The 24837-nt window shown below is 41.5% G+C and overlaps 1 protein-coding gene across 8 annotated transcripts in view; it reads right to left on the reverse strand.

The window, feature by feature from the left end:
- Nucleotides 1-24837, reverse strand: part of ESRRG (estrogen related receptor gamma) — a 187992-nt gene that overhangs the window by 37564 nt on the left and 125591 nt on the right. For all 8 annotated transcript variants that reach the window (XM_075267147.1, XM_075267141.1, XM_075267142.1 and 5 more), the window contains 2 exons: nucleotides 18237-18347; nucleotides 11620-11781 (listed from right to left, as the gene is read on the reverse strand). In XM_075267147.1, the coding sequence (XP_075123248.1) occupies nucleotides 11620-11781; nucleotides 18237-18347 (273 nt within the window). The remainder of the gene's footprint in view (nucleotides 1-11619; nucleotides 11782-18236; nucleotides 18348-24837) is intronic.

Below are 24837 nucleotides of genomic sequence, written 5' to 3' on the forward strand. Positions count from 1 at the left end.
AAAGTTTTTTCATAATAAATTTGATCAAAAGTGGACGAAACACAAATTTTGTTAAATTCTTCTCATTTTTACTATAGTGATAATCCAAAATGAGGTCCTCAGTATGGTGCTCACTCATGATCTCCATGCCCAAATAGGAGGACCCATCCTTTGAAGGAGAAAAGGGAAATTGTAGGAATTTATGGAGTAGAACTCGTACTACAAATATTGTGCATTCTGATGATACACTTGAACTCTAGAACAGAGTATGGATCTTGAAAGAAAACCTCATACATGTCCATTGTATGGAAGAAATTCCAACATTGTATATGAGAGGATCAGGCCGAACATGGGGAATCGGGATGTAAGCTGAATGGAACAACAAAGTGCAGATATGTCCTTCCTCACGTTTCTTCTTGGCTCAAGATACCTTGATAGGGTTGAGCCGACCTTGAGATTTCAGGATCGTTTTTAAAATCAGATTTTCGATCATTTTCCAGCCAATCAGGATCGTGAAATTTGCTCAATCTCCGATCGGGATCCAATCTTTCCCGATCCCGATTGCTCAACCCTAATGTTAGCTTTTCCCACAATGGTTGGCCAGTAGCCAAGCATTGTGGGAACTAACGTGGGAACTCAATCCTCCCTAAAAAGATCGGGATTGGAATTCCAATCGCGATCGTGAAATTTTCTCGATCGCCTATCGGAATCCAATCTTTTTCAACCCTAGTGATGGGAGATGATCAACTTTGGAAGAGAAAGCCCAACGTTGGAAGAGAACAAGAGGAAAGGTGGCAAAGGACACATGTAAGCCTTCTAAGGAACTCATGAGACAACTATGTCACTCGGTAACCATTTAAGAATTCCTCCAGCGCGGACTTACAGCACCGTAATTTGCAGAGCAAATATGGCTTCTGCTCAGCCAGCCAGCTTAAAATAGGCCTACAAGAAATTGTCTCTCCTATAAACGCTTCAATATTGTCCTTCGTAAAGGCGGCTCTTCGACAATAATGCTTCATAAAACATTAATGTTAGTGCTGAAATATTCAAAACACTCTGATTGAATTCATAATAATCCAAAAATAAAGGATTCTCAGGCAAAACAGCTTTTCATCAAATTATAAAACCCACCGGGTCATTCGGCTTCTACGGGAGACGTTGTTCAATCGAGTGATGTGCAATTGTCGGAACAAATTGGGAAACTACCAATTTTGAGTTGGATTTATTTCAATTAATGTTTTACATGGAAATTTTTTATTTATTTTTTTCCTTCACCTGAAACGGGGGAAAGTTGAAATCGGCTGCTACTTAGTATTTTCTCAAGCATAGAATCATTTGAGAGAACATTCTGTTCCGTTATCTTCCTGTTATGAAGATCTTTAAGAGCTTAATGTTTCCTGCCTCCATTTAGGACCAGTGGACACCGAACATTTTTCTGAATGTCAATTAGACACTTACATTACAAGAGTGGCGTTAAAGTCATTCCAAAATTGTGATCTGGCCTCAATCAAATCTTCTTCCATATCCTCCGACATAATTCATCCGCGGTGGAGCACCACTTGCTTAACCCTTGCCGGGTTAGTGGCCAAGTGGAAATTTGCCAGTGTCCTTGGACTAAGAATTGTTAAAATGACACTTTTGAGCGGTGGTTGCGAGGAAATGGGTCATTACCGCAACCAATCCTAGGCTGGTCATCTACTTTCCAAGTCTACAGTATACTAAGTTCTTCTAAGATGATAACGTTGAGCATTGTTGCTTTGTAACTTTGTTGCTCAGTATTACAATAACTGCAGTAAAGCAACAGTCTGCATTAGAGCACAGAGCTGTAATCCTAATTCTGCTGGTTGCTGTAGGAAACAGTCAACAGTTTGTTGACAGGGATACCCCAGGGATGGAAGCAGCTCTGCTCCATTTCCCATATGCAGCCCCATCCACGGTATAGTGGTGATACAAGGGTACTGCAGCTCTGCGCCCTGTTCTGTGCAGTAGTTTCTGCAGAGAGACACAGATGGACCGGCTGATCAGTTTGTTGGTCCAGGTGTTGGACCCTCTTTCATTGGATACTGATGACCATCACCAAAAAGAACCACCTGAGACTTTGATGGCTTATTATATTGGTGGGATCCACCAATCCACCAATTGGTGGGATCCAATTACTGGCAATGCATTCCCTCCAATGTTGACCAAAATTTTGTACATTTTGTAGTGGCAGATCAGACTACTTGCTTAAAAGGGACAAAGCTAAAAAAAAAAAAAAAAAAAAAAAAAAAAAAAAAAAGTGCAGTATCATATATAGCCACCACAAAATGTATGGAGATATGCCTAGTCAAAAGGGAATATGACCCTTGAGGAAGTTCTGTAGCCCCTTTAATAATAGTAGGTTCTAGAGTTGGACCCCACCCATCTGATATTAATAACCTATCCTATAGTTCTAAATTTACTAACACATTCTCAATTTTTTGCATTCGATGTACCACTGGGACCATGTAAGGGTAAATTATTGGGTAACCTAAGAGTATCCACTATTGGTGTATCTTCTAATGTACATACATACGTAGAAGCGCATACATGTACAGAAGATTACCAAATCAGAAAGCCGCCTCCACAACCATCTCAGCCCCTTTAGCTTTTCTTCTAATGGAGTTAAATCTGAATATTTTAATCTGCCACAAACAATAGTAACAGATATCTGCATGAAGGGCGACTAATCTCCTTATCACACCCTGTGAAACCTAGCTTCAACCTTTGACGGGGCCTCCTATCCATTGACAGACCAACAGCAGCTACAGGAAGAGAGAGCAAAGAATGAAGTGTTCCCGGACCTCCATATCTACATAAAAGAGATTAGAGGAGACAGCATTGCATTTTACAACTCAATCATATTGTGTTAGCGTGCGCTTATCCGACTGCAGACAGAACTGAAAGAGAGCGAGAGAAAAGAAAGACTCCGGCAGATAGGAAGGTATGAGCAATTTCCATGGATAGAAAAGGAAGCTAATGGCGGGGTGCTGTCATTCTTAAGAAGGGCTATTAGGCCACCATCATCTGTTCTTGTGTCCTTACGCTTCTTTAACTAAAGTCAAACATTTCCCTAATGCTATTGTGCGGAGCCCCGTCCCTTAGATAAGGCCTGGCCGAGCCTCTCAACAAAATACCCTCCATTTGCTTGATTTATAAATGCCGGCGGACTAATTCTATTTGCTGATAAAAGCGGCTGGATATGTATTTTTCTCCTCGCTTTTACCGATTATATCTTTTTTTGTTATCCAAATATTAAAAAAGAAAAACTACCGTGATGCCGAACCTCCGTAGCCCCTGCTTGATCTGTATTGTCTTCGTGCTCGGTATAGCAAGCGTCAGACAAAGACAACTGTTGTAGTACAATTTAGTTATGATTCTCAGACTCCGAATCTCAATTTATTGTCTGTGAGGTCCAATTCTTAAGAAGTCTTCTGGGGGAACGAGAAGAGAAATAAATACTGGCCAGAGAAGAGAACACACAGAACTTGTAGCATGTGTGAAGTCTTCTGACAATCCACATCTAGGTTCCTTCCAATGGGAATGATGCCTTTAGGGCATCACTTCCAATCCAAATTGTCATACCATATTATGTATGAGTTACATGTATATTTTCTAGACAAAGACTTGGTTAAGAATGGAAGACATACATAAAAAGATAGTTGGCATCTATTAGACAATGACCAGCACAAGACATACCAAAGTAGCAAAGTAGTATAATAATATTTAACTGTACTCTCTTAAGTACTTGATTGTCCAGAAAATGACAATAACTGAGGGACGGTCAATTCAATTCAGAATTAATTTAGGAGTATGTTCCCATTGGAAATGGCTTTTATAATAGCTATATAGAAACCCAATCAAAAATTATATGGACTTTGAAGACTACAAATGAGTCCCACCTATAGCTTATCAAAAATTTCATTGACCCCAATTTCTCACCATGCAAACTCAATACACTATCAGGACATAAACCTCAACAGGGTGCAATCCACATCACAAGCACTGTGTGGCCACATATAGAGGAGACAACTCCCAACAGTATCACAAAATCATCATTTTGGCAAAGTTGGTCATCTTGGGCCACTCAACTTGGGATTGTTGAACCGAGAAGGAAGGAAACCTTTGTATGTCTTGAAGGTTATGAGCTACTCAATGCCCAACAGAGAGAGGCCAAAAAATACTCATTAAAGACTAAGAACATACAGTAGATCCAAAATGATCTGACCTGGTGTATTGATTCATTGCTAAGAGGTGACCAAGGTATGCCCCAACTCCATACATGTTGAGGTGACCATAAGGTGACACCAGCCAAACCTGCAGATTTTGGAGGACTTGAATGGCCAACTAGATGTAGAGGATGTCCCAAATGGGCGCGTCCAGTGTGAATGTGTATGTAGGGATCGGGAGGAATAGATGTCAACTGAATGAGCATGTCTAGCGTTACGGTCTATGGCCAGTAGGTTGGCGCTATGCTATCTTTTTGGAGAAATATTATCCTGGCTGCTCTTGCTCTGGAAAGACGCATCTATACGCTCAACGATATTATAGTAGACATAAATATCTACATCAATTATCTCTGTCTATGGCACTAGTAGGCACTACGTAAGCCCATTGGGCAAGACCTTGGATATCGGTGTAATCTTATACAGGTCACATGGTTCTAAACTCCATTGTCTACTCTATTGATATTAGTGATCATTTTTCTAGCATTTTTTGGACAGATACAAACGCGCCCGCAACATATCTCCCATTGTCAATCATCAGCTTTGTCAGCCCGCTTGTGTCACGCTTCGCCGTCACTCATGAACGGCCCGGAATCTCACTCCATGCTCATCACATTTGCCCTTTAGCATGTCGAGACCCCTCTGCAATTTGATTTTTGTCATCTGTGGCTAAATAGTGCACAGCACAGATTATATCACTGACCTTCCCTTATCAAAAAGCACAGAGAAGAATTGTCCTCTTTTTCTATTTAGTCTCTTAACATAAATGGGGTCAAATGGGCAACAGTCGTTTCCAAGGCTACTCGGTGAATGGGAAAATTCCTTTATTTTCTACGAAGGGAACTTAAAAATCTGTTGGTATTGTTACTTGTTTTTCTAAGAACTGATGATCTCCGTCACCGGAGTGTACGGGCAATTGTCGATCCGAGGAAGTCAAGTGGACGTTTTCTTTTTAGAAGAAATCGATAGATTGGGATATTTTCTGTTACAAAGAAGAAACATTGTTTATCCGTAATGGGAAGCTATGGAAAAGCTGATCTGAAGAATATAGGTGATGGACGTGTCACGCTGATGGTTACTCCTTCCAACCCGTCCATTCACATGCACGCTCAGCTATGAGGAACGGGAAACCTGCTTTGATCAATTCAACAACCCATAAATCTACCCTTGGGGCAATATTAGAAAAAATCCACATACACGTTAGGGTAAGTTTACACAGGGAGCTTGTGGGTGGATTTTGGCACAGAGAGTGACGCGGGGAGCCGCGTCACTCTCGGGTCAAAACCCACCTGCCACGACCCCTTTGGAGTAGGCTCAAATGAATGGGGTGGCTCCGGAGGTTGCTGGCGGGCGGACGCTGCGGCTCAACGAGCCGCGGAATCCGCCTGAAGAAAGGGCAGCCCGCTACTTTTCTCAGAAAAAAGTAGCCTGGCGGTCGACATAGGCCACCATTGTGAGGGGGCGGATTATGACGTGGATTACGTGCCATAATCCACCCCCTCTGAGCCCGTATGAACTAGCCCTTAGATTGTTGGCAAGCCCTGTCAAAAAGTGAGTAGAGCTAAGTATGCATGTTTTCTCATTAGAAAGGGTAAAGCCGATTATCTTATTCAGCTGTCCAATTCTGTTTTACCCCGAAACTCCCAAAGGGTTCTACACCCCCCTTTCCCCAAAAAGTGACTGTATTTGGCACAAAATGGTCTTACATCCAACAATTTGCCCACTGTCTCTGGTGCCACCTATTGGAGGTAGATAGGTGTTTAATTTTAGAACTCTCCAGTCAACTTTGCAACACATCCATGGATATTAGCCAAGCTAGACACCCAGGGCCATAGGTGGTGCCAGCGAGACAGTTTTCTTATTCTCTCATTTACATCCTTCTTTCCCCATGGAGCATGGCCATTAAGACTCCATATACTTCGGGCTCTCCATAATGAACACTGTGGCCCCCAAAGCAATATTTCGGTTTGTTCATTTTGACCCAGCTACACCTTATACCGGAGTTATCACCATCCAAGTATATTCTTATCGTGCGAGTATGTTTTCAGGGTCAGGGGTCACTTTTCCAAGCAGATTAAAGAACGTCTTAGCAGATAATCTGGACAAAGGGTTTAGCAAAGAAAAAAAAAAAATGGAACGAGATGTACAGTGCTGTGCAGAAGTTTTAGGCAGGTGTGGGAAAATTGCTGAAATGTAAGAATGCTTTGGGAATAAGGAGTGATTTTTTTAAAAAAAAATTATTTTTTTTTTTAAATTTGATGAACTGAATAAAGAAAAGAGAAATGTAAATCCCATTATATTGGATGTGACCTTTCCCCTTTGGAGGAGGAGTCTTAAAAGTGACAATATGGCTCCCACAAATATAGCCCTGATCTCAACAGCATCCAGTCCGTCTGGCAGGACAAACGGATTGGACAAGCCTACATCCACAGAAGATCTGGGCTTAGTTCTCCAAGATGGCGGCGGGAACAACCTCCTTGCTCAGTTCTGCCAAAAACTGTCTGCAAGTACCGAGAAGAACTGATGGGTGCATTCTTACTGTAGAGTGTTTTTTCCACCCCGCCTAAAACTTTTGCACACACAACATAGATCCATTCTCTACAACACATCATCATTCGCCTTGTTTACTCCATAGGACCTAATCCCGACGGAGACATTTCCTTGTGACGAACCAACCTCGCGTCGCCCGTAGAAGTTTGCGCGCCCCTCCACCCGCATTGATTTCGGATGAGAAAATCTGGCTAAATACTGTAAGAGGGTTGCAATTTAAACAGCAGGAGATCCGGGCAGATAAATATTTATCGAGTTGGACATCGTGTCTGAAAGGATCTACGTCTCGCTCCTAACGTTACGTGCTCCAGCCGCTACGCCCGCCTTTTAAACAAAACCAATGTGAGCACCCAAAGCAATCTAATGGCTTTCTGTGCGCAGCGGCCGAGAAAGCTGATTTCAGGGCCCGGCAAATAGCCGGTGTGTTTGTGTCTTGTTCTATCAGGGCTGCACGTACTAATCAAAGTGAATGCAAGTTCTGGGCTCTTGCTTTGTGTGTGACTTTCTGCATGATTGTTCCATTTACATTTGCCGGTTGCAGGTAGCGAGATAAAGCTGGCGCTCACCTATTTAACCAGCTCCGACTTAATTTGGGTTCTTTATTAGAAAACAGTGTAAGACAAAGTAAGCCTGTGAGGTATAATACAGACTGATGTTTGAATTAGTTTACAATTTGCTTGGCTTCATCTAGTGCTAACTCCGAACAAAGCCATTCAGAAATGTCAGCTGAGCTCCTAACCGCTGTAACAAATTGTTGCCCGAACGCTGAACACCTAATGACTTCAAATTAGCTCCACTGCGATATTGCCTGACAGTTCGTTACGACTGTTAGCAACATAGCTGGCGTATCATGACCAATAAATTGGTTTCAGTTGGGGCTGGGAAAGGGACTTCCATCAATTTGATTAAAGAAATTACTGTAGCATCCAACGCATGAAGACAAACTAGTTTAGGGAGGCAGACAGAAGTTAAATGCAGCAGAAAGTCATTGCTCAAACCGTGCAAAGGACCAACACCTGAATTGTATTTAGAGAGGGAGCATTAGCGTCTCATGGGGTACCCATTCGATGAGAGAGAATTAGGGGAATCGATGATTTACCGACAGGACAACGTCGACAATGTGCTTTGTACAGAATGTTACAAAATTGCACGATTGCCAAAATTGTAACAAAAAAATTCAAAAATTTTGCTTGTATCGTGTTACTATTCCCATCATGTTTCTCTATAAAATGAGTGTTTCGTAGGGAACCCATATAATGATGGAGGATTATCGGAATTGATCATTTACTTAGAAGACAATGGCATTTTTACAGAATATAAGAAAATTGCACGATTGCCAAAATTGTAACAAAAATATTCAAAAATGTTGCTTTCGTCGTGTTACTATTCCCATCATGTTTCTCTATAAAATGAGTGTTTCATAGGGAACCGATATAATGATGGAGGATTATCAGAATTGATGATTTACTTAGAAGACAACGCCATTTTTACAGAATATAAGAAAATTGAACAATTACCAAAATTGGAGCAAAAAAATTCAAAAATGTTGCTTGCATCGGGTTTAGAGATGAGCGAACACTATTCGGAACAGCCTTTCCGAATAGCACGCTCCCATAGAAATGTAGCCGACACGCGGGGGTTAAGCAACCAGCCGCCGGCAAAGCCTGCGTGCCGGCCGCTTCCATTCATTTCTATCAGAGCGTGGTATTCGGAACGGCTGTTCCGAATACTGTTGGCTCATCTCTAGTCGGGTTACTATTCACATCATGCTTCTCTATTAAGTGAGTGTTTCATAGGGTACCCATATAATGATGGAGAATTAGGGGAATTGATGGTTTACTTAGAGGATAACGTAATCGGTGTACTTTTTACAGTATGTAAGAAAATTGCACAATTACCAAAATTGGAGCAAAAAAATTTAAAAGTGTTGCTTGCGTCGTGTTACTATTCACGGGATGTTTTTCTAGTTAGAGCGAGGGAACATTGTTGTAAAGGGCACGCATAGGATGAGAGAGAATTAAAGGAACTGGAGGTTTACTTAGAGAACAATGTCAACAATGTACTTGTTATAGTATTAAGAGAATTGCACGGTTACCAAAATTGTAACAAAAATGTTGCTTGTATCGTGTTACTATTCACACCATGATTCTCTATAAAGATGGGTGTTTCATAGGGTACCCATATAATGATGGAAAATTAGGGGAATTGATGATTTACTTAGAGGACAACGTCAACAATGTACAGTACTTTTTACAGCATGTAAGAAAATTGCACCAAAATTACCAAAATTGGAGCAAAAAATGTTAGGGGTAACCCTTGTTACTAGGACGTGTATCATGTTACTATTCACATCTTGCTTCTCTAGTTAGTGAGAGGAAGCGTTATAGCTTTATAGGGTACCCATACGATGAGAGAGAATTAGGGGAACTTGAGAATTACTTAGAGGGCAACATCATGGAATTACTATGATTCTAACAAAAAACAAAAATTGGGGGTGACTTGTGGGTGTATTACGTTACTCTTCACATCATGTTTCTGTATTAAATCAGTGTTTTACTGGGCACCCATATCATGATGGAGAATTAGAGGAATTGGTGACTTACTTACAGGACAACACCATCCATGTACGTCTTACATTACAAAATTACCAAAAATGGTAACAAAAATATTATGGAGAACCCATGATTGTATTGTGTTACTGATTCGGCCTTACTCCTTTTGAGTGCCCTACCTAGTAACAATGCAATTTGACAAACTAGGGCTGGACCTTCTCTCTCCAACGTTCCACATTAACAATAAGGGGTAACACAAAAATTCTAACTATGGTTATTCAGGGTACACATTGGAGTTTCGATATCGCCAACAGAGGTGCCGCTCCAGAAGCTTCTGCGTTCATAGTTACATAGTAGATGCGGTTGGATAAAGACATTAGTCCATCAAGTCCAACCTATAACCCTACAATCCCTACAGTGTTGATCCAGGGGAAGGCAAAAAACCCCATGAGGCTCCTGCCAATTGCCCTATTTCAGGGGAAAAAAATTCCTTCCCGACTCCAAATCTGGCAGTCAGAATGTGTACCATGCCCACCCAACCCACCATGTACTATTTTGATTATCTGGTAGAGTGGACGTAGGGCCCCCCCATAGGCCCCCGCGCCTGGGTGTGGTTACTAGATCTCTACCTCCTATAAGAACACCCCAGCTTAGAAAAAGAACAAAATACTAAAACTTTCTAACCAGATTAATAAGCCCTTTGTTCTCCTTCTCTCGGAAATGTTCTCCCGTCAAGCACCCAATCCAATTACGGATATTATTCTTAGAAATATGTTCCGCCGCGTCGGTATGATAGTATATCTGATTCGCTACTTCATTTCCCAAAGTACTGAGTATTGAGTATTTATTGAGTGACTGTGGAGGTATAGTGATGGGACTATTGTAGAAGGCATGTTCCTGCCCACAAATCCCAATAAAGCTTTTATTTCTTCCACTCCCTCGTGATTGCTTTAGAGGAGTGAAGCCGCGGAGGTGACAGATTTGCGGTATATAGGAAATCCTGAAGTTTTTGGAGCCGCTTGTGAAATATTATTGTACAATAAAAGAGCAAAGTTGTTTAATAGAGAATTGGAGCCAGCAGCTGCCGTTCAGAAGATTACTACTCCAATCACATACCTACAGCCCCGCCGCTTTAACTCCTTTAAAACAAAGGTTGCAGAATTTTTAGGGTTTACGAATCCTGTAAAATGGAAAGTGCCCTTAAGAGGGGGTCTAGTTTGGAAAATGAATTTTCAAGCACCCCATTAGGAAATTCTGAGTGACTAGAGGAGGCCTTATCAAGCGAGTCGTCCAACCAAAGCCAGACTGCGTTCTTCTCTGGAGGACCTGGTTTGTCCATTCTTTGGAAACAACCTATAGGAATTTTGTAATGCCCCACTTCTCCTGCGGGGGTGCTGCAGGGCAATTAAACTAGATTGTACAATGGATTGCAGCTGATCCTTGGGAGTGTTAACATCTAGACAACCTTATTAGGATGGTCTCTGCCTAAAAAATTGTACAAAGTCAAAAACTTTTTGGATTTGTTCATGTCCATAGGTCACATCTATTTAGATGTAGAAAGTCTTAGTGCTATATAAAAAACTAACAAGTTAATCTTCATGTGTTGTACCATGTCATCTGCATTGACTGAATCTGGCAGTATGCATAACATAAATGTCCACCGAAACCACCAATTTTGGTGAGACCAGTTGACCATCTAATGGAAGCTTCTTGGCACATTTGATCAGGCAGTTTGATTTCAACAGGTCCAATCCCATTGTTCTCAGAAGAGATAAGCCACCACCAGAGGTGTCTGGTGATGTCCTTCTGAGAACATACTCCCTCTTGACAGAACTGAGAGTGCAGGTCTATAGGGGAGTCGGGAAGAATATCTTTCATGAATGGTCTGATGTTCTTTGAATACACTTTGTTTTCACGTTGTCAGGAAGGTAAGCCAAAATCGAAGAACTTTAGAGTCATAACCATCTATTGGTCAAGGGTATACTTGGGAACCATCTAAGTTTACTTGTACCATAAAGTGTTTTTGAGAAGATCCCATTATAATAGGTCCACCACCGGGTACACCATAGACCTCCAATGCCTGCAAGAGAAGGAACCCATCAGCTAAACTTCCTCTCACAAGGTGTGGCTTGGTGGAATTCCATTTCAAACCACCTCATAGGCCCATAGAAGAGGTCGGTAGGTCGATAATCAACTTTTTGTAATTGAAGATGTCATTTTTGAAGAACATTTGCAAGCAGATGTAAAATTCATTTATTTCTTTACGTTGTACATTTATGGAGATATGGTCATACCTGGAATATGTTTGGCCCATCCTATAATTACGACCAGCTCTCGGTCAGCCAGGTCACACAAGGTAGTGAGGGCCTTGATGTCACTATCGGGAATGGTTGGATCAGGCATCGCATAGATCTTCTCTGGCTCAGCCACCAGCAAATGTGAGACAATCTTGTTATCTGTAAGAAATAGACCACAGCACGGCCCGATCAATAGCAGGATCTCTGTGTTACCAAAAATACAGCAATCATCTGTGTATCATCGCGCTGAGAACCTCCCATACATCATAAAAACCATACGAGAGGAACGCGCTTCCTGAAAGGCAGAGTTTAAAAATATCACAGTGAAAGCCACAGTTTATTAGATGTTCCAAATAATACCGCTCGCTGCCATACATCTTAGATGAGATTTTTTTTTTTTTTTCCGACCATCTGAGTTATTAGGAAATCATCCAGTTTTATGTTGTCGGCAACACAATGCAAAAAAAAAATCTAACCGGCCGAGAAAAAACCCCACACAACCTGTAATAGATAAAACTCTAATAGAGATGTAATCACTTACGGTGGGAATTATCGAGCTTCTGACATCATCGTTTTACTGTCTATGACATAAATTATTCTCCTTATCAGAGGGATGATTATTTTTATTATATATCCTCTCATAAATGCAATCTGGATATAAGCAGAAGGTATAGCTGTATTCATTCTGATTTCCTTATTCGTGAATAGAATGCCAGAGATTCAGTAAATACTGACACAGTCAAAGAAGTGAGGGAAGGAAAGGATGCAAATCAGAATAATAATTTAAATGCCAGTAAGGGGCTGTGTAAAGCTAGTTGTAACGATGATGGCTGTTATTAGTGATTGTCACTTCTTATTTGTTCAATGTCAATCACAGTAAAAGTAAAAATATAACTGAAGAACCTAAACTTAGATGTGATTGATCTGAAAATGTTTGAGTGCTACAGTGTCTATGCCTATATACTGTACAGGTTTGAAACCAGATTGCTACCCCGCATAATTCCACATGTTCTTAAAGACATTACTTTATATATACAGTAGATGTTTTTTCAAGTTTTTGAGCCTTCAGTCAAAGTTTACTGTTCACCCAATTCTACAATCAAAGTCTACCTCCACCGAATTCTACAAAGTCTACGTCCACCCAATTCTACAAAGTCTACCGTTCACCCAATTCTACAGTCAAAGTCTACGTCCACCCAATTCTACAATCAAAGTCTACGTCCACCCAATTTTACAAAGTGTACTGTTCACCCAATTCTACAATCAAAGTCTACGTCCACCCAATTTTACAAAGTCTACGTCCACCCAATTCTACAAAGTCTACCGTTCACCCAATTCTACAGTCAAAGTCTTCGTCCACCCAATTCTACAATCAAAGTCTACGTCCACCCAATTTTACAAAGTGTACTGTTCACCCAATTCTACAATCAAAGTCTACGTCCACCCAATTTTACAAAGTCTACGTCCACCCAATTCTACAAAGTCTACCGTTCACCCAATTCTACAGTCAAAGTCTTCGTCCACCCAATTCTACAATCAAAGTCTACGTCCACCCAATTTTACAAAGTCTACCATTCACCCAATTCTACAATCAAAGTCTACATCCACTCAATTTTACAAAGTGTACTGTTCATCCAATTCTACAGTCAAAATCTACGTCCACCCAATTCTGCAATCAAAGTCTATGTCCACCCAATTCTACAAAATCTACGTCCACCCAATTCTACAAAGTCTACCGTCCACCCAATTCTCCAATCAAAGTCTACGTCCACCCGATTCTACAAAGTCTACTGTTCACCCAATTCTAGAATTCTATAATCTACAATTCTACAATTAGAATTCTACAATTCTACAATCAAAGTCTACCGTTCACCCAATTCTACAGTCAAATTCTACCATCCACCCAATTGGACCATAACAGGAATTTTTCCTTGTCCTTATATTTCCTTCTATATTTTTTGCAAAAATCTTCGCTCCCTACAATCCCATCTACAACGATCATCACTTCTGGTAATTCGATATATTATAAATTTATCAACTTTTTCATAAAATCTTACATTTTAATCTTTTTAGAATGGAAAAAGGCAAAAATAAAATAAAATAACTGGAAGCAGATAAAGATGCTGATCCTGCCGCAAATTGTAATAAATCTTCATTTTCCGGACACAAGAAATGACATAATTAGGCAGATCACAATGATTCAGAACATTTAGTGTTAAGTTGAGCTTACATTTTCATAAAGAGAGTGATAGATTCTCCCAAAGGGAAAAAAAAATAAATCAACTTTTTATATTTTTTAAATTTAATTTTTTTATTTTATTTTAAACAACTAGTTGTGATTTTATCAAATGTTAAAAAAATTTACTGTAATATTCTAAAATCCTAAAATTAAAAAAATAAGAATTTTCGCAATACATTTGTAATCAAATAGAAAAAAGAAAAAGATAATTCAAAAACAGAGCACGAGCAGAGATGATGGAATTTTTTCGGACCACTGGTATTAAGGCCATTATTTAGCCAGGAGCAGTTTCTAGGTAAGACGGGCTGATTTAATGTTACTCTAATTGGAATCAATAGTTTCCAGTTTTCTGTTGCATCTCTTTAGTTCACACACATGGAAAACCCTCAGAGGCTAAACTATAGAATATTACATTTTAAAAAAAATGAAAAAATTGCTTGGAATTTTTTTTTTTTACAATGCTATTAATTAGGGTTGAGCCGATCTTGACTTTTCAGGATCGATTTTAAAATCCGATTTCCGATCATTTTTCATTCGACCCCAATCTCGATCCCAATTCCGATCCCAATGCAAGTCAATGGGATTTTTTTATTAATCGGAGATCAGATTTTAAAAGCAATCCTATTCACTATACAGCATGGGATCTAACAATTGAACGCTTTAATTGTTAGAATCCTCGCTGTGTAGTGAATCACTAAGTAGCCAGAGGATTTTTTTTTAATCCTCTGGCTACTTAATCCTCCCTGGTGTCCACTTACCTGCAGAGATGGCTGCTCCTGTGCCCCGTGTTCTTCTTCACCTCGCTGCCGCTCCACGCTGCTCTTCTCGCCTCGCTGCCCCCTGCCTCCCAGGTTAGGAGAGTGTGGACGGGTTAGGAGAGTGTGGGCGGGTATTGGGAGGGGAGACATCACGTCTCCCCGCCCTGTACCCGCCCACACTCTCCTAAGCCACAAGCCCTGCCTTCCTAGCTCTTTAAACACTAACCTGCGAGGTGGGGCAGCGAGGCGAGAAGAGCAGCGTGGAGCGGCAGCGGGGCGAAGAAAAACACCGGGACCGGAGCAGCCATCTCTGGAGGTAAGTAGCTACTAGAGATGTTACTTTAGTCTCCCATTAGAATGAATGGAGGCAGCCGGCGCGCAGGGGGTTAAGGCTGTGTGCCGGCTGCTTCCATTCATTCCTATGGAACCGCAGCGGAGCCTTCACACTGAGTATACACTATATACTCAGTGTTAAGGCTAAGCAAAGCATTGTGGGAAATACTAACAATCTCGATCCTACCTAAAAAGATCGTGTTCGGAATTCCGATCGCAATCGTGAAATTTTCTCGATCGCCGATCGGAATCCGATCTTTTCCGAACCCGATCGCTCAACCCTACTATTAATTATTTTTTAAAAATTTTAACAAATTCAAAAATGTTTTTCAAAAATTTTATTTTTAATTAAAAAAATTAAATTTAGAATGTTTTTTTAAAAAAAGCAGCTAATTAGGTCTGCTTGACTTCTAAAGTGCCCCGTTTTATCATCCACATGCGGGGCTTAGTAAAATTGGCGCAGTTATCTTCTCAAAGGCCGCTTCCAAAAAGCGGAGACATCCGAGACGGCTCCGGCTGCACCTCTTCTAATCTCTTTTCTTCGTGAACGACACCGTCGACAATGACAAAACTCAATAGATGAAAAAAAAAAAGGAGGGTAATCTCTGCATCACCAAATCCACCGAAATTAAACCCCTAATGAAATTAAGCATTACGGTTTATTAAATTTTATAGTATTATCGGAAAGTTTTCATTATAATGCATCAAATCTGCTTAATGCAACCCTAAAATGTATTTACAGAATGGTGGAACAGCTTAGTGGAGCTGAGTCGCGGATGCCAGATTGGACAATTGAAGGTATAATCAGCATAATGTTTTTTGGAAAGGCAAAGGGAATCTATGCCATATGTTCACTTAAGCCTTAATTTTATGTAAAACTGGTTGTTTTTCCTTTGACAAAGCTAAAATGTCCTTTTGCGTACAGTTAAAAATCTGTTACGCTTTTTTTCCTACCGTCGGTTCTCACGTGTGCCGTACGGCTACACTGAACATGATACTGATCCCTATTGGAAGGAATGTGAATTATAACCCTACTCAATCTATTTCACAGTTTTTCGATAACTTTAAAGAGGACCTTTCACCACCGCGTCTTTATTTACTTGGCGATCCACTGATTCCGACGAAGTTGGAATTTTTCCTCTAGCCCCCGCCGTTCCTGAGTAATCGTTGTTGTTCATTTCAGCTCGATTATGTTGTCTAGTGTCCAGTGGGCGGTCCCTGTTTTACTGCTTTGTCAAGGACCGCCCACTGGACAGTAGACAACATAATCGAGCTGAAATTTACAACGATTACTCAGGAACGGTGGGGGCTAGAGGAAAAATTCCAACTTCGTCGAAATCAGTGGATCGCCAAGTAAATAAAGACTGCTTTGTCAAGGACCGCCCACTGGACAGCAGACGGCATGATTGTGCTGAAAATTACAACAACGATTACTCAGGAACGGTGGGGGCTAGAGGAAAAATTCCAACTTCCTCGGAATCAGTGGATCGCCAAGTAAATAAAGACTGCTTTGCCAAGGACCGCCCACTGGACAGCAGACGGCATGATTGTGCTGAAAATTACAACAACGATTACTCAGGAACGGTGGGGGCTAGAGGAAAAATTCCAACTGTGTCAGAATCAGCAGAGGCCTATTGACGGATGTGAAGAGTTGGCAGAGGTCTTCTTTAAAGGGGCTATTTTCTTCTTGGGCATTGCAGGTGTCATCTATGACATTGAATGGGGATGAGCTAATATATTAAACACAACCCACAGGTGAGTGATGCTATGGTCCTAATCTTATAAAGTTTCTTGAAAATTCAGAGTTGATATGCCACAAATAAATCCTGGCCAACCCCTATACTACAATTGTACCAGTTTGATAACCCTTTCTTTAATGTAAAGGGCTGCTGATCAGTTGTTGGTAAAGCTGCAAAACGCTACACATGAAGCTGCTACATGACAGGGTGGGGGGGTCGTATGTAATGGCATCCTGTTCAGTGACTAGGTAAACATGCTTTGGTGGCCCAATTTTGTAATTTTGGATCGGTTTACAGGTTGATCATAACCGATCGTCAGGGAAATCAGATTGCAAGTGTTCAGTTTCTCTGCAGTGCCACCACTGTTGAGCTGAGGTATTGCAGCCTGCGTTCCTTTGCCACTTACACATTAATGGACCTTCTAATGTATTTTAGTTGGTTGGTTGAACAGTCAAACTCATTTACTGAGTGAAAACGGCAAAACCCACTTTCTTGTGCGATCTTTTGCTGGAAGCTCGGATGAGCTAATGATCATGGCCGCGGCCTTTTTCCGCACTTCAGGATACAATGATGGCAGATGTAATATTTGCTCTGTATAAATCACGGACCATAGGCATTCCTTTTAAATGAAGCTTTATTACTGCCCATATCCATTAGAGGGAATTTCAAAGGAAAAGGGGGGGGGGGGTGTAATACAATGAGGCAGTTCATCAGGGACAGCATACAGATGTAGCAGAGCTGAGTTGGTCATTTGGCTGCTTATCTTGCACTCCATGATGTCATTGCCCAGGTACAACCCCATTGATGCATAAGGTCTGTAAACATCTACATTCTCCTGAATGACAAACTCAGCTCTGCTGCATCTATATCTCAAAGGATGTAGTGTTGGGGAAACTTGCAAGATTCGTATTGAGGTTCACCAGGCTGAAAAAAACCTATGAAAAAAAATATTAAGTGCCAGGAGTGTTACTATTTTGGGAAAGCTAAAAACGAATTGCAATCTTCTTATTTAGATACAGAAATATTGATGCAGATGTAGCAGAGCTGAGATTGTCATTTGCCACAAAGTTCAGTGTACAACAGAAACAGTTTGATGACGAGTTAGCTCTGCTACATTAATAGGTCAGGGCTCTGACTCTGAGAATTTGCTGTTTAGCGGGGTCCAGCCTTGACCGTATAATACTCTTGATATTTGCAGTACCCACATTAACCTGCAGATGTCTCTGTTGCAATTAGTCTATGCAAAAAGTCTACGGCTTGTGCCCAAAAGTTTCCAGATCAGTATAAAACTAGCGAGATCTTAGAATGGGCGATGTAGTTACAGGTTCTAAAAGCGATACAGATTAGGGGAACGTTAGGAGAGGTCGAGACCCGTGGGTACCCGACTGACAATTGTGGGGGTAGTGCTCACCCCAAGGGAAGTGCCTAACATTCCCCCTATAGAAAATGAAGTCTTTCCATGGCCAGTCCATGTATGGTGCAGACAAGGTGAGACCATAGGGGGTGTCAGATTTTACGGGGTGACATGTATGTCCAGTTACTTACATGGCTTTTTGGCTGGCTGGACAAGCTGAGGATTCAGGTACGGGCTGTTCTCCGCGTCTATTCTGCGCTTGTACTTCTGTCGGCCTCCGCGAACTCTGTCGAGACGTACCCCTGGAAGATATCACACAATATATATGAAGTATACACAAGTATATATACATTAGGTAGGAAAACAAAAAACTCAGAGAATTTTTTTATGTAATTTTTTTTTAGAGAGAATCTGATTACTAAGGCAGGCGATGAGCAGAAACAACATGGCCGCCCCCCTGTACTCCTAAAAGTCCAATACTTGACAACCCCTTTAAGGAGGACCTGTCAACAGATCCTAAAATCCCAATGACATTCATTATCTGATCGGCGCGGTCACTCTGAGTATTTGGGGTTTCGTTGATCCCAATCTGTTCAGGTGTTCATAGACCCTTGGCTTCACTTCTGAATGGCAGCCATGATACTATGACTACAGATCAGAGTCTTTGTAGTCAGCCTCTAGAGACACGCATAGTTCTGCAGAGGAGCTGTATACACCAAACGGCAACAGGATTTTTTTTTCTTAAGAAAGAGACTATTTGAAATATCACAGGCACTTGACTTCATTCTAAATGGTAACCCTTATAGTAGAATGAGCATAGCCTAACCTGACTACAGGATCGGTCTGTTTGTAGTCTGTCTCCATAGAGATGCATAGTTCTGCATAGGAGCTGTATACACAATACGGCAAATAGAAATTAAAAATGTCACACGGGCAGGCATGAGTTCCTTCTAAATGGTAGTCATCACACTAGAATGAGCATAACCTAACCTGACTACAGGATCGGTCTGTTTGTAGTCGGTCTCTATAGAGATACATAGTTCTGCATAGGAGCTGTATACACAATACGGCAAATAGAATTAAAATAACTAAAAATGACTTCACACTGGCACGCATATGCCTTAACTTCTAAATGGTAGTCATCACACTAGAATGAGCATAACCTAACCTGACTACAAGATCAGTCTGTAGTCTGTCTCCATAATTCTGCATAGGAGCTGTATACACTATACGGCAAATGGAATTTTAAAATTTCACACTGGCAAGCACGACTTTCCTTCTATATAGCAACCACCATACTAGAATGAATGTAGCCTGAACTGTCTGTTTGTAGTCTGTCACATACAGTCCTATGAAAAAGTTTGGGCACCCCTATTAATCTTAATCATTTTTAGTTCTACATATTTTGGTATTTGCAGCAGCCATTTCAGTTTGATATATCTAATAACTGATGGACACAGTAATATTTCAGGATTGAAATGAGGTTTATTGTACTAACAGAAAATGTGCAATATGCATTAAACCAAAATTTGACCGGTGCAAAAGTATGGGCACCTCAACAGAAAAGTGACATTAATATTTAGTAGATCCTCCTTTTGCAAAGATAACAGCCTCTAGTCGCTTCCTGTAGCTTTTAATCAGTTCCTGGATCCTGGATAAAGGTATTTTGGACAAACAATTCAAGTTCAGTTAAGTTAGATGGTCGCCGAGCATGGACAGCCCGCTTCAAATCATCCCACAGATGTTCAATGATATTCAGGTCTGGGGACTGGGATGGCCATTCCAGAACATTGTAATTGTTCCTCTGCATGAATGCCTGAGGATTTGGAGCGGTGTTTTGGATCATTGTCTTGCTGAAATATCCATCCCCGGCGTAACTTCAACTTCATCACTGATTCTTGAACATTATTCTCAAGAATCTGCTGATACTGAGTGGAATCCATGCGACCCTCAACTTTAATAAGATTCCCGGTGCTGGCATTGGCCACACAGCCCCAAAGCATGATGGAACCTCCACCAAATTCTACAGTGGGTAGCAAGTGTTTTTCTTGGAATGCTGTTTCTTTTTGGACGCCATGCATAACGCCTTTTTTTATAACCAAACAACTCAATCTTTGTTTCCAAAATGAAGTTGGCTTCTCCAAATGTGCTTTTTCATACCTCAGGCAACTCTATTTGTGGCGTACGTGCAGAAACGGCTTCTTTCTCATCACTCTCCCATACAGCTTCTCCTTGTGCAAAGTGCGCTGTATAGTTACTGATGCACAGTGACACCATCTGCAGCAAGATGATGCTGCAGCTCTTTGGAGGTGGTCTGTGGATTGTCCTTGACTGTTCTCACCATTCTTCTTCTCTGCCTTTCTGATATTTTTCTTGGCCTGCCACTTCTGGGCTTAACAAGAACTGTCCCTGTGGTCTTCCATCTCCTTACTATGTTCCTCACAGTGGAAACTGACAGGTTAAATCTCTGAGACAACGTTTTGTATCCTTCCCCTGAACAACTATGTTGAACAATCTTTGTTTTCAGATCATTTGAGAGCGGGCTGTCCATGTTCGGCGACCATCAAACTTAACTGAACTTGAATTGTTTTGTAGAAAGAAATGGTCCAAAATACCTTTATCCAGGATCCAGGAACTGATTAAAAGCTACAGGAAGCGACTAGAGGCTGTTATCTTTGCAAAAGGAGGATCTACTAAATATTAATGTCACTTTTCTGTTGAGGTGCCCATACTTTTGCATCGGTCAAATTTTGGTTTAATGCACATTGCGCATTTTCTGTTAGTACAATAAACCTCATTTCAATCCTGAAATATTACTGTGTCCATCAGTTATTAGATATATCAAACTGAAATGGCTGTTGCAAACACCAAAATATTTAGAACAAAAAATGATTAAGATTAATAGGGGTGCCCAAACTTTTTCATAGGACTGTAGTTCTGCATAGGAGCTGTATACTCCAAACGGCAAAAGGATTTTTTTAAAAAATTTTTTTGCAAAGTGCAAAAGTTTGCAGTACATCCCTCAGCCCAGGTAATGTAATAAGTATATACGGTCTAAACACGCAGTATATGGCGACTCCATTACCGGACCTGTATACTCATGCTCTGTGGTTCCTCATACAACCCTGCAATGCAGATCCACGGAGCCAACACTAGTTTTGGAATAAAGCCGCACTTTGTTGCTGTGTTAAATGTGACACATTGATCATCCGCCACAGCCAAGAGAAATCAATTACCGATCCGGGATTCCAAAACTATATTTAAAAGAGACATGAAATGATGCCGCGCCAGGAGAGATCCAAAGGGGATATTTGTTGCAAATCACTAGATGAAAAGTAGAAAGAGGAAAAAAGCTGCCCGGCATTTTAATAGCAATGAGGAGAAAATGAACTCTGCATAATTCAGGTGCCATCATCCCGCCTATTCCGCGCTCCAATACAGAGACGCCAAAAGATGGATGGCGCGGGAAAGCCGTGTGTTTAATCAAATAGTAATGGAACCGCAGCCGAAATTTAAATAATATAAATCTATTCTAATCCATCATGGTATTTGCCTCACGCCACCACCGAGCCCCCTGAATACCAAGCTCCCCCCCCCACCCCCCAATGATGGATATCACCTGATCAAAAATCCCAGACCTCTCCCGACCGGAGGCCGCAGCCCGTAGCGTCCTGATGGTGAACGCCGCGTCTTATGCAATTATATTATTAATATATGGCGGAATGACTTATTTAATACGGAAATTCATCGTCCTCATTTGTAACTATTATCTCTCCGCCGGCTCGGCGGGGGGAAAGAAGATTCGCTGGATGACGGTTATTCGGGATGATTTTAGCACAGGGTAAAACAAGGTGAACGGGTAAGGATGTCAGTGCGCGTTTAATGTAAAGTCTGGTATCATAGGGCGAAAGGGCTGGCACACCCTGCGGTAAATTTTTAATTTAACACTATATTTCATAAATTGGAATGTCTGCGCTGATAAAGTTCTTCGTATCTCATCGCAGCAGTTTAGCTTTTCTGATACAGAGCAACAAATCCCCTGCATAGACTGATACGTTTATGTTTACCTGAAGCCACCTGTAGGGGGAGCTCAGGAGTTACTGTACATTGAACTCTGGTAAATATAAAGTATGCTGTAAGCTCCTAAGCTCCCCCTAGTGGTGGCTAAAGGTAGCTAAATTTTTGTTTTGCAGCTCTATAGCTGTGCTTCACATTTATCAGAGGTTTGATACATTTGTTGCATCCTTAAAGGGAGGATCGTGAGAACCCAGACGATCACCCCAGTCTTGAAGATAGATAGGTTACTGTAACTAGACCCAGCATATTACCCCAGCCCTGCAGATAGATAGGTTACTGTCACCAGACCCAGCATATCACTCCAGCCCTGCAGATAGATAGGTTAGTGTCACCAGAACCAGCATATCACCCCAGCCCTGCAGATAGATAGGTTACTGTCACCAGAACCAGCATATCACCCCAGCCCTGCAGATAGATAGGTTACTGTCACCAGACCCAGCATATCACTCCAGCCCTGCAGATAGATAGGTTAGTGTCACCAGAACCAGCATATCACCCCAGCCCTGCAGATAGATAGGTTACTGTCACCAGAACCAGCATATCACCCCAGCCCTGCAGATAGATAGGTTACTGTCACCAGACCCAGCATATCACTCCAGCCCTGCAGATAGATAGGTTAGTGTCACCACAACCAGCATATCACCCCAGCCCTGCAGATAGATAGGTTACTGTCACCAGAACCAGCATATCACCCCAGCCCTGCAGATAGATAGGTTACTGTCACCAGGACCAGCATATCACCCCAGTCCTGCAGATAGATAGGTTAGTGTCACCAGAACCAGCATATCACCCCAGTCCTGCAGATAGATAGGTTAGTGTCCCCAGAACCAGCATATCACCCCAGCCCTGCAGATAGATAGGTTAGTGTCCCCAGACCCAGCATATCACCCCAGCCCTGCTGATAGATAGGTTAGTGTCACCAGACCCAGCATATCACCCCAGTCCTGCAGATAGATAGGTTAGTGTCACCAGCACCAGAATATCACCCCAGCCCTGCAGATAGATAGGTTAGTGTCGCCTAGTTATATATAGGGTCATGCAGGGGTCTGGGAAATCTGGGTGGCAACAGCTTAAGTATGAATATTGATATTGGCTATAGTGACTCTTTGACTGGATTTGCAGTCTGTGGACAGCCAGCCATCACTTTAGGCTATCCTAATGGATGTAATGCAATATATTTGCACCTAGGGGGCACTGTTTCCCCAGTTGGTGTAGCGAGTCCTATAGGCCATGAAATGCACCTTGGGAATAAGGTATGGAAATGAGCTTTCCTTTAGGAAGCCAAACACTATAGTGCCACCTACTGGGTATAACTATCTTTAAGTCAATGTGCGACCCTATAACATGATTTAGGATATAGGCCAAACTGGAGTCCTTGCCATAAGGAAAAGAAGGTCTCTATGTCATAGCATTGCCCTCTGACCTGAATATTGGTCATGTCCTCAGTGGTATAGCCATGGGGGTGCAGATGATACAGTCATACTTGGTGCCAGAAGGGGTCAGTGTCGGGCTGAGGGTCCTTTGGCCCACCTAGAAGGGGTCCATGTAAGATGCAATAATACTATATATGGCATAGAGGCTAGGGGTCCGGTGGTGCAGACTTTTTGGGTCTGCCAGTATACTCTCTGACAACATTCGTTCAGGACCTTCCATGTAACCTGTATCTTGATCCCCCTGCCGCCCCCCGCTGTGCCACTTCTAGGCTCCGTGTCACAGCCCGGCCAGGGATGTCTACTATGTATTTTCCTGCATAGATGACACCATGGCCGTGACGCGCCCCGGCTGCTATATTAAGACTCCGGTTAATTTAAGGCGACTTGTAATTACGCATTGAATTTCTATTTTTAATCCTGCCATGCAAAATCATTTTGTTGAACCAAAGTGGCATCTTTTTATAGTCTCCCATTGACATCAGATAAAGTGACTTGTCTGGCAGAGACTCGAATCAATTTACAGCGGATCAGGGGCAAAAGTGCCGCACTCAGGAGAAATAAGAACCTGGAGTGTGCGGACGGCGGGGGGCAGACAGTCCATTAGGCGCTGGGGAAAGCTGCACCCCATACGATGGTCTGAGCTTTACACATCCTACTGTGACTACAGAGCGGTTATAGTAGAGGTCAGGTGGGGGAGGGGATTTATCATCACTATATTACACATATCATCCATATAGATCTACGCTTCAAGGGGTTTCCCTATTTTAAAGGGAAAGTGTCACAGTTCTAAAAAAATTAAAAATAAAAAAATTTAAAAAATCAAATATATATATATATATATATATATATATATATATATATATACTGTATATATCTGTTTTATTCTATGCTCTATTATTTTATTTTATGCTTTGACCGCTTTAAAGAAAATACCTACAGAATTGGAAAGTGTCAGTCTATTATTAGGCTTAGTGGCCTGAGTGAGAATTTTGAAAAATATAGATAGCGAGACGGTAAATTATTTCGAATATCAAAAATTCTTAAAAATACGTTTAACATGAAAACTTGGTTTGAAAAGCAGATCATTTCTTGGTTCCTATTTACAGGGAACCTTCTTTGTATTGCTCCTCTGTTGCTCCTCCGGGAAATGTATGAGTAAACTGACCACTGGGTATTGCCTTTCCCCTTATCAATGGGTCTGACACTGACCAATTTCTGTTACTAGTATATCAGATTGCTGGTGTGACGCACCTTGAGCCTGATTTATTAAGACGCCGGAGCC

Source organism: Leptodactylus fuscus, chromosome 3 (genome assembly GCF_031893055.1).
Source record: "Leptodactylus fuscus isolate aLepFus1 chromosome 3, aLepFus1.hap2, whole genome shotgun sequence".
Lineage (NCBI taxonomy): Eukaryota > Metazoa > Chordata > Amphibia > Anura > Leptodactylidae > Leptodactylus > Leptodactylus fuscus.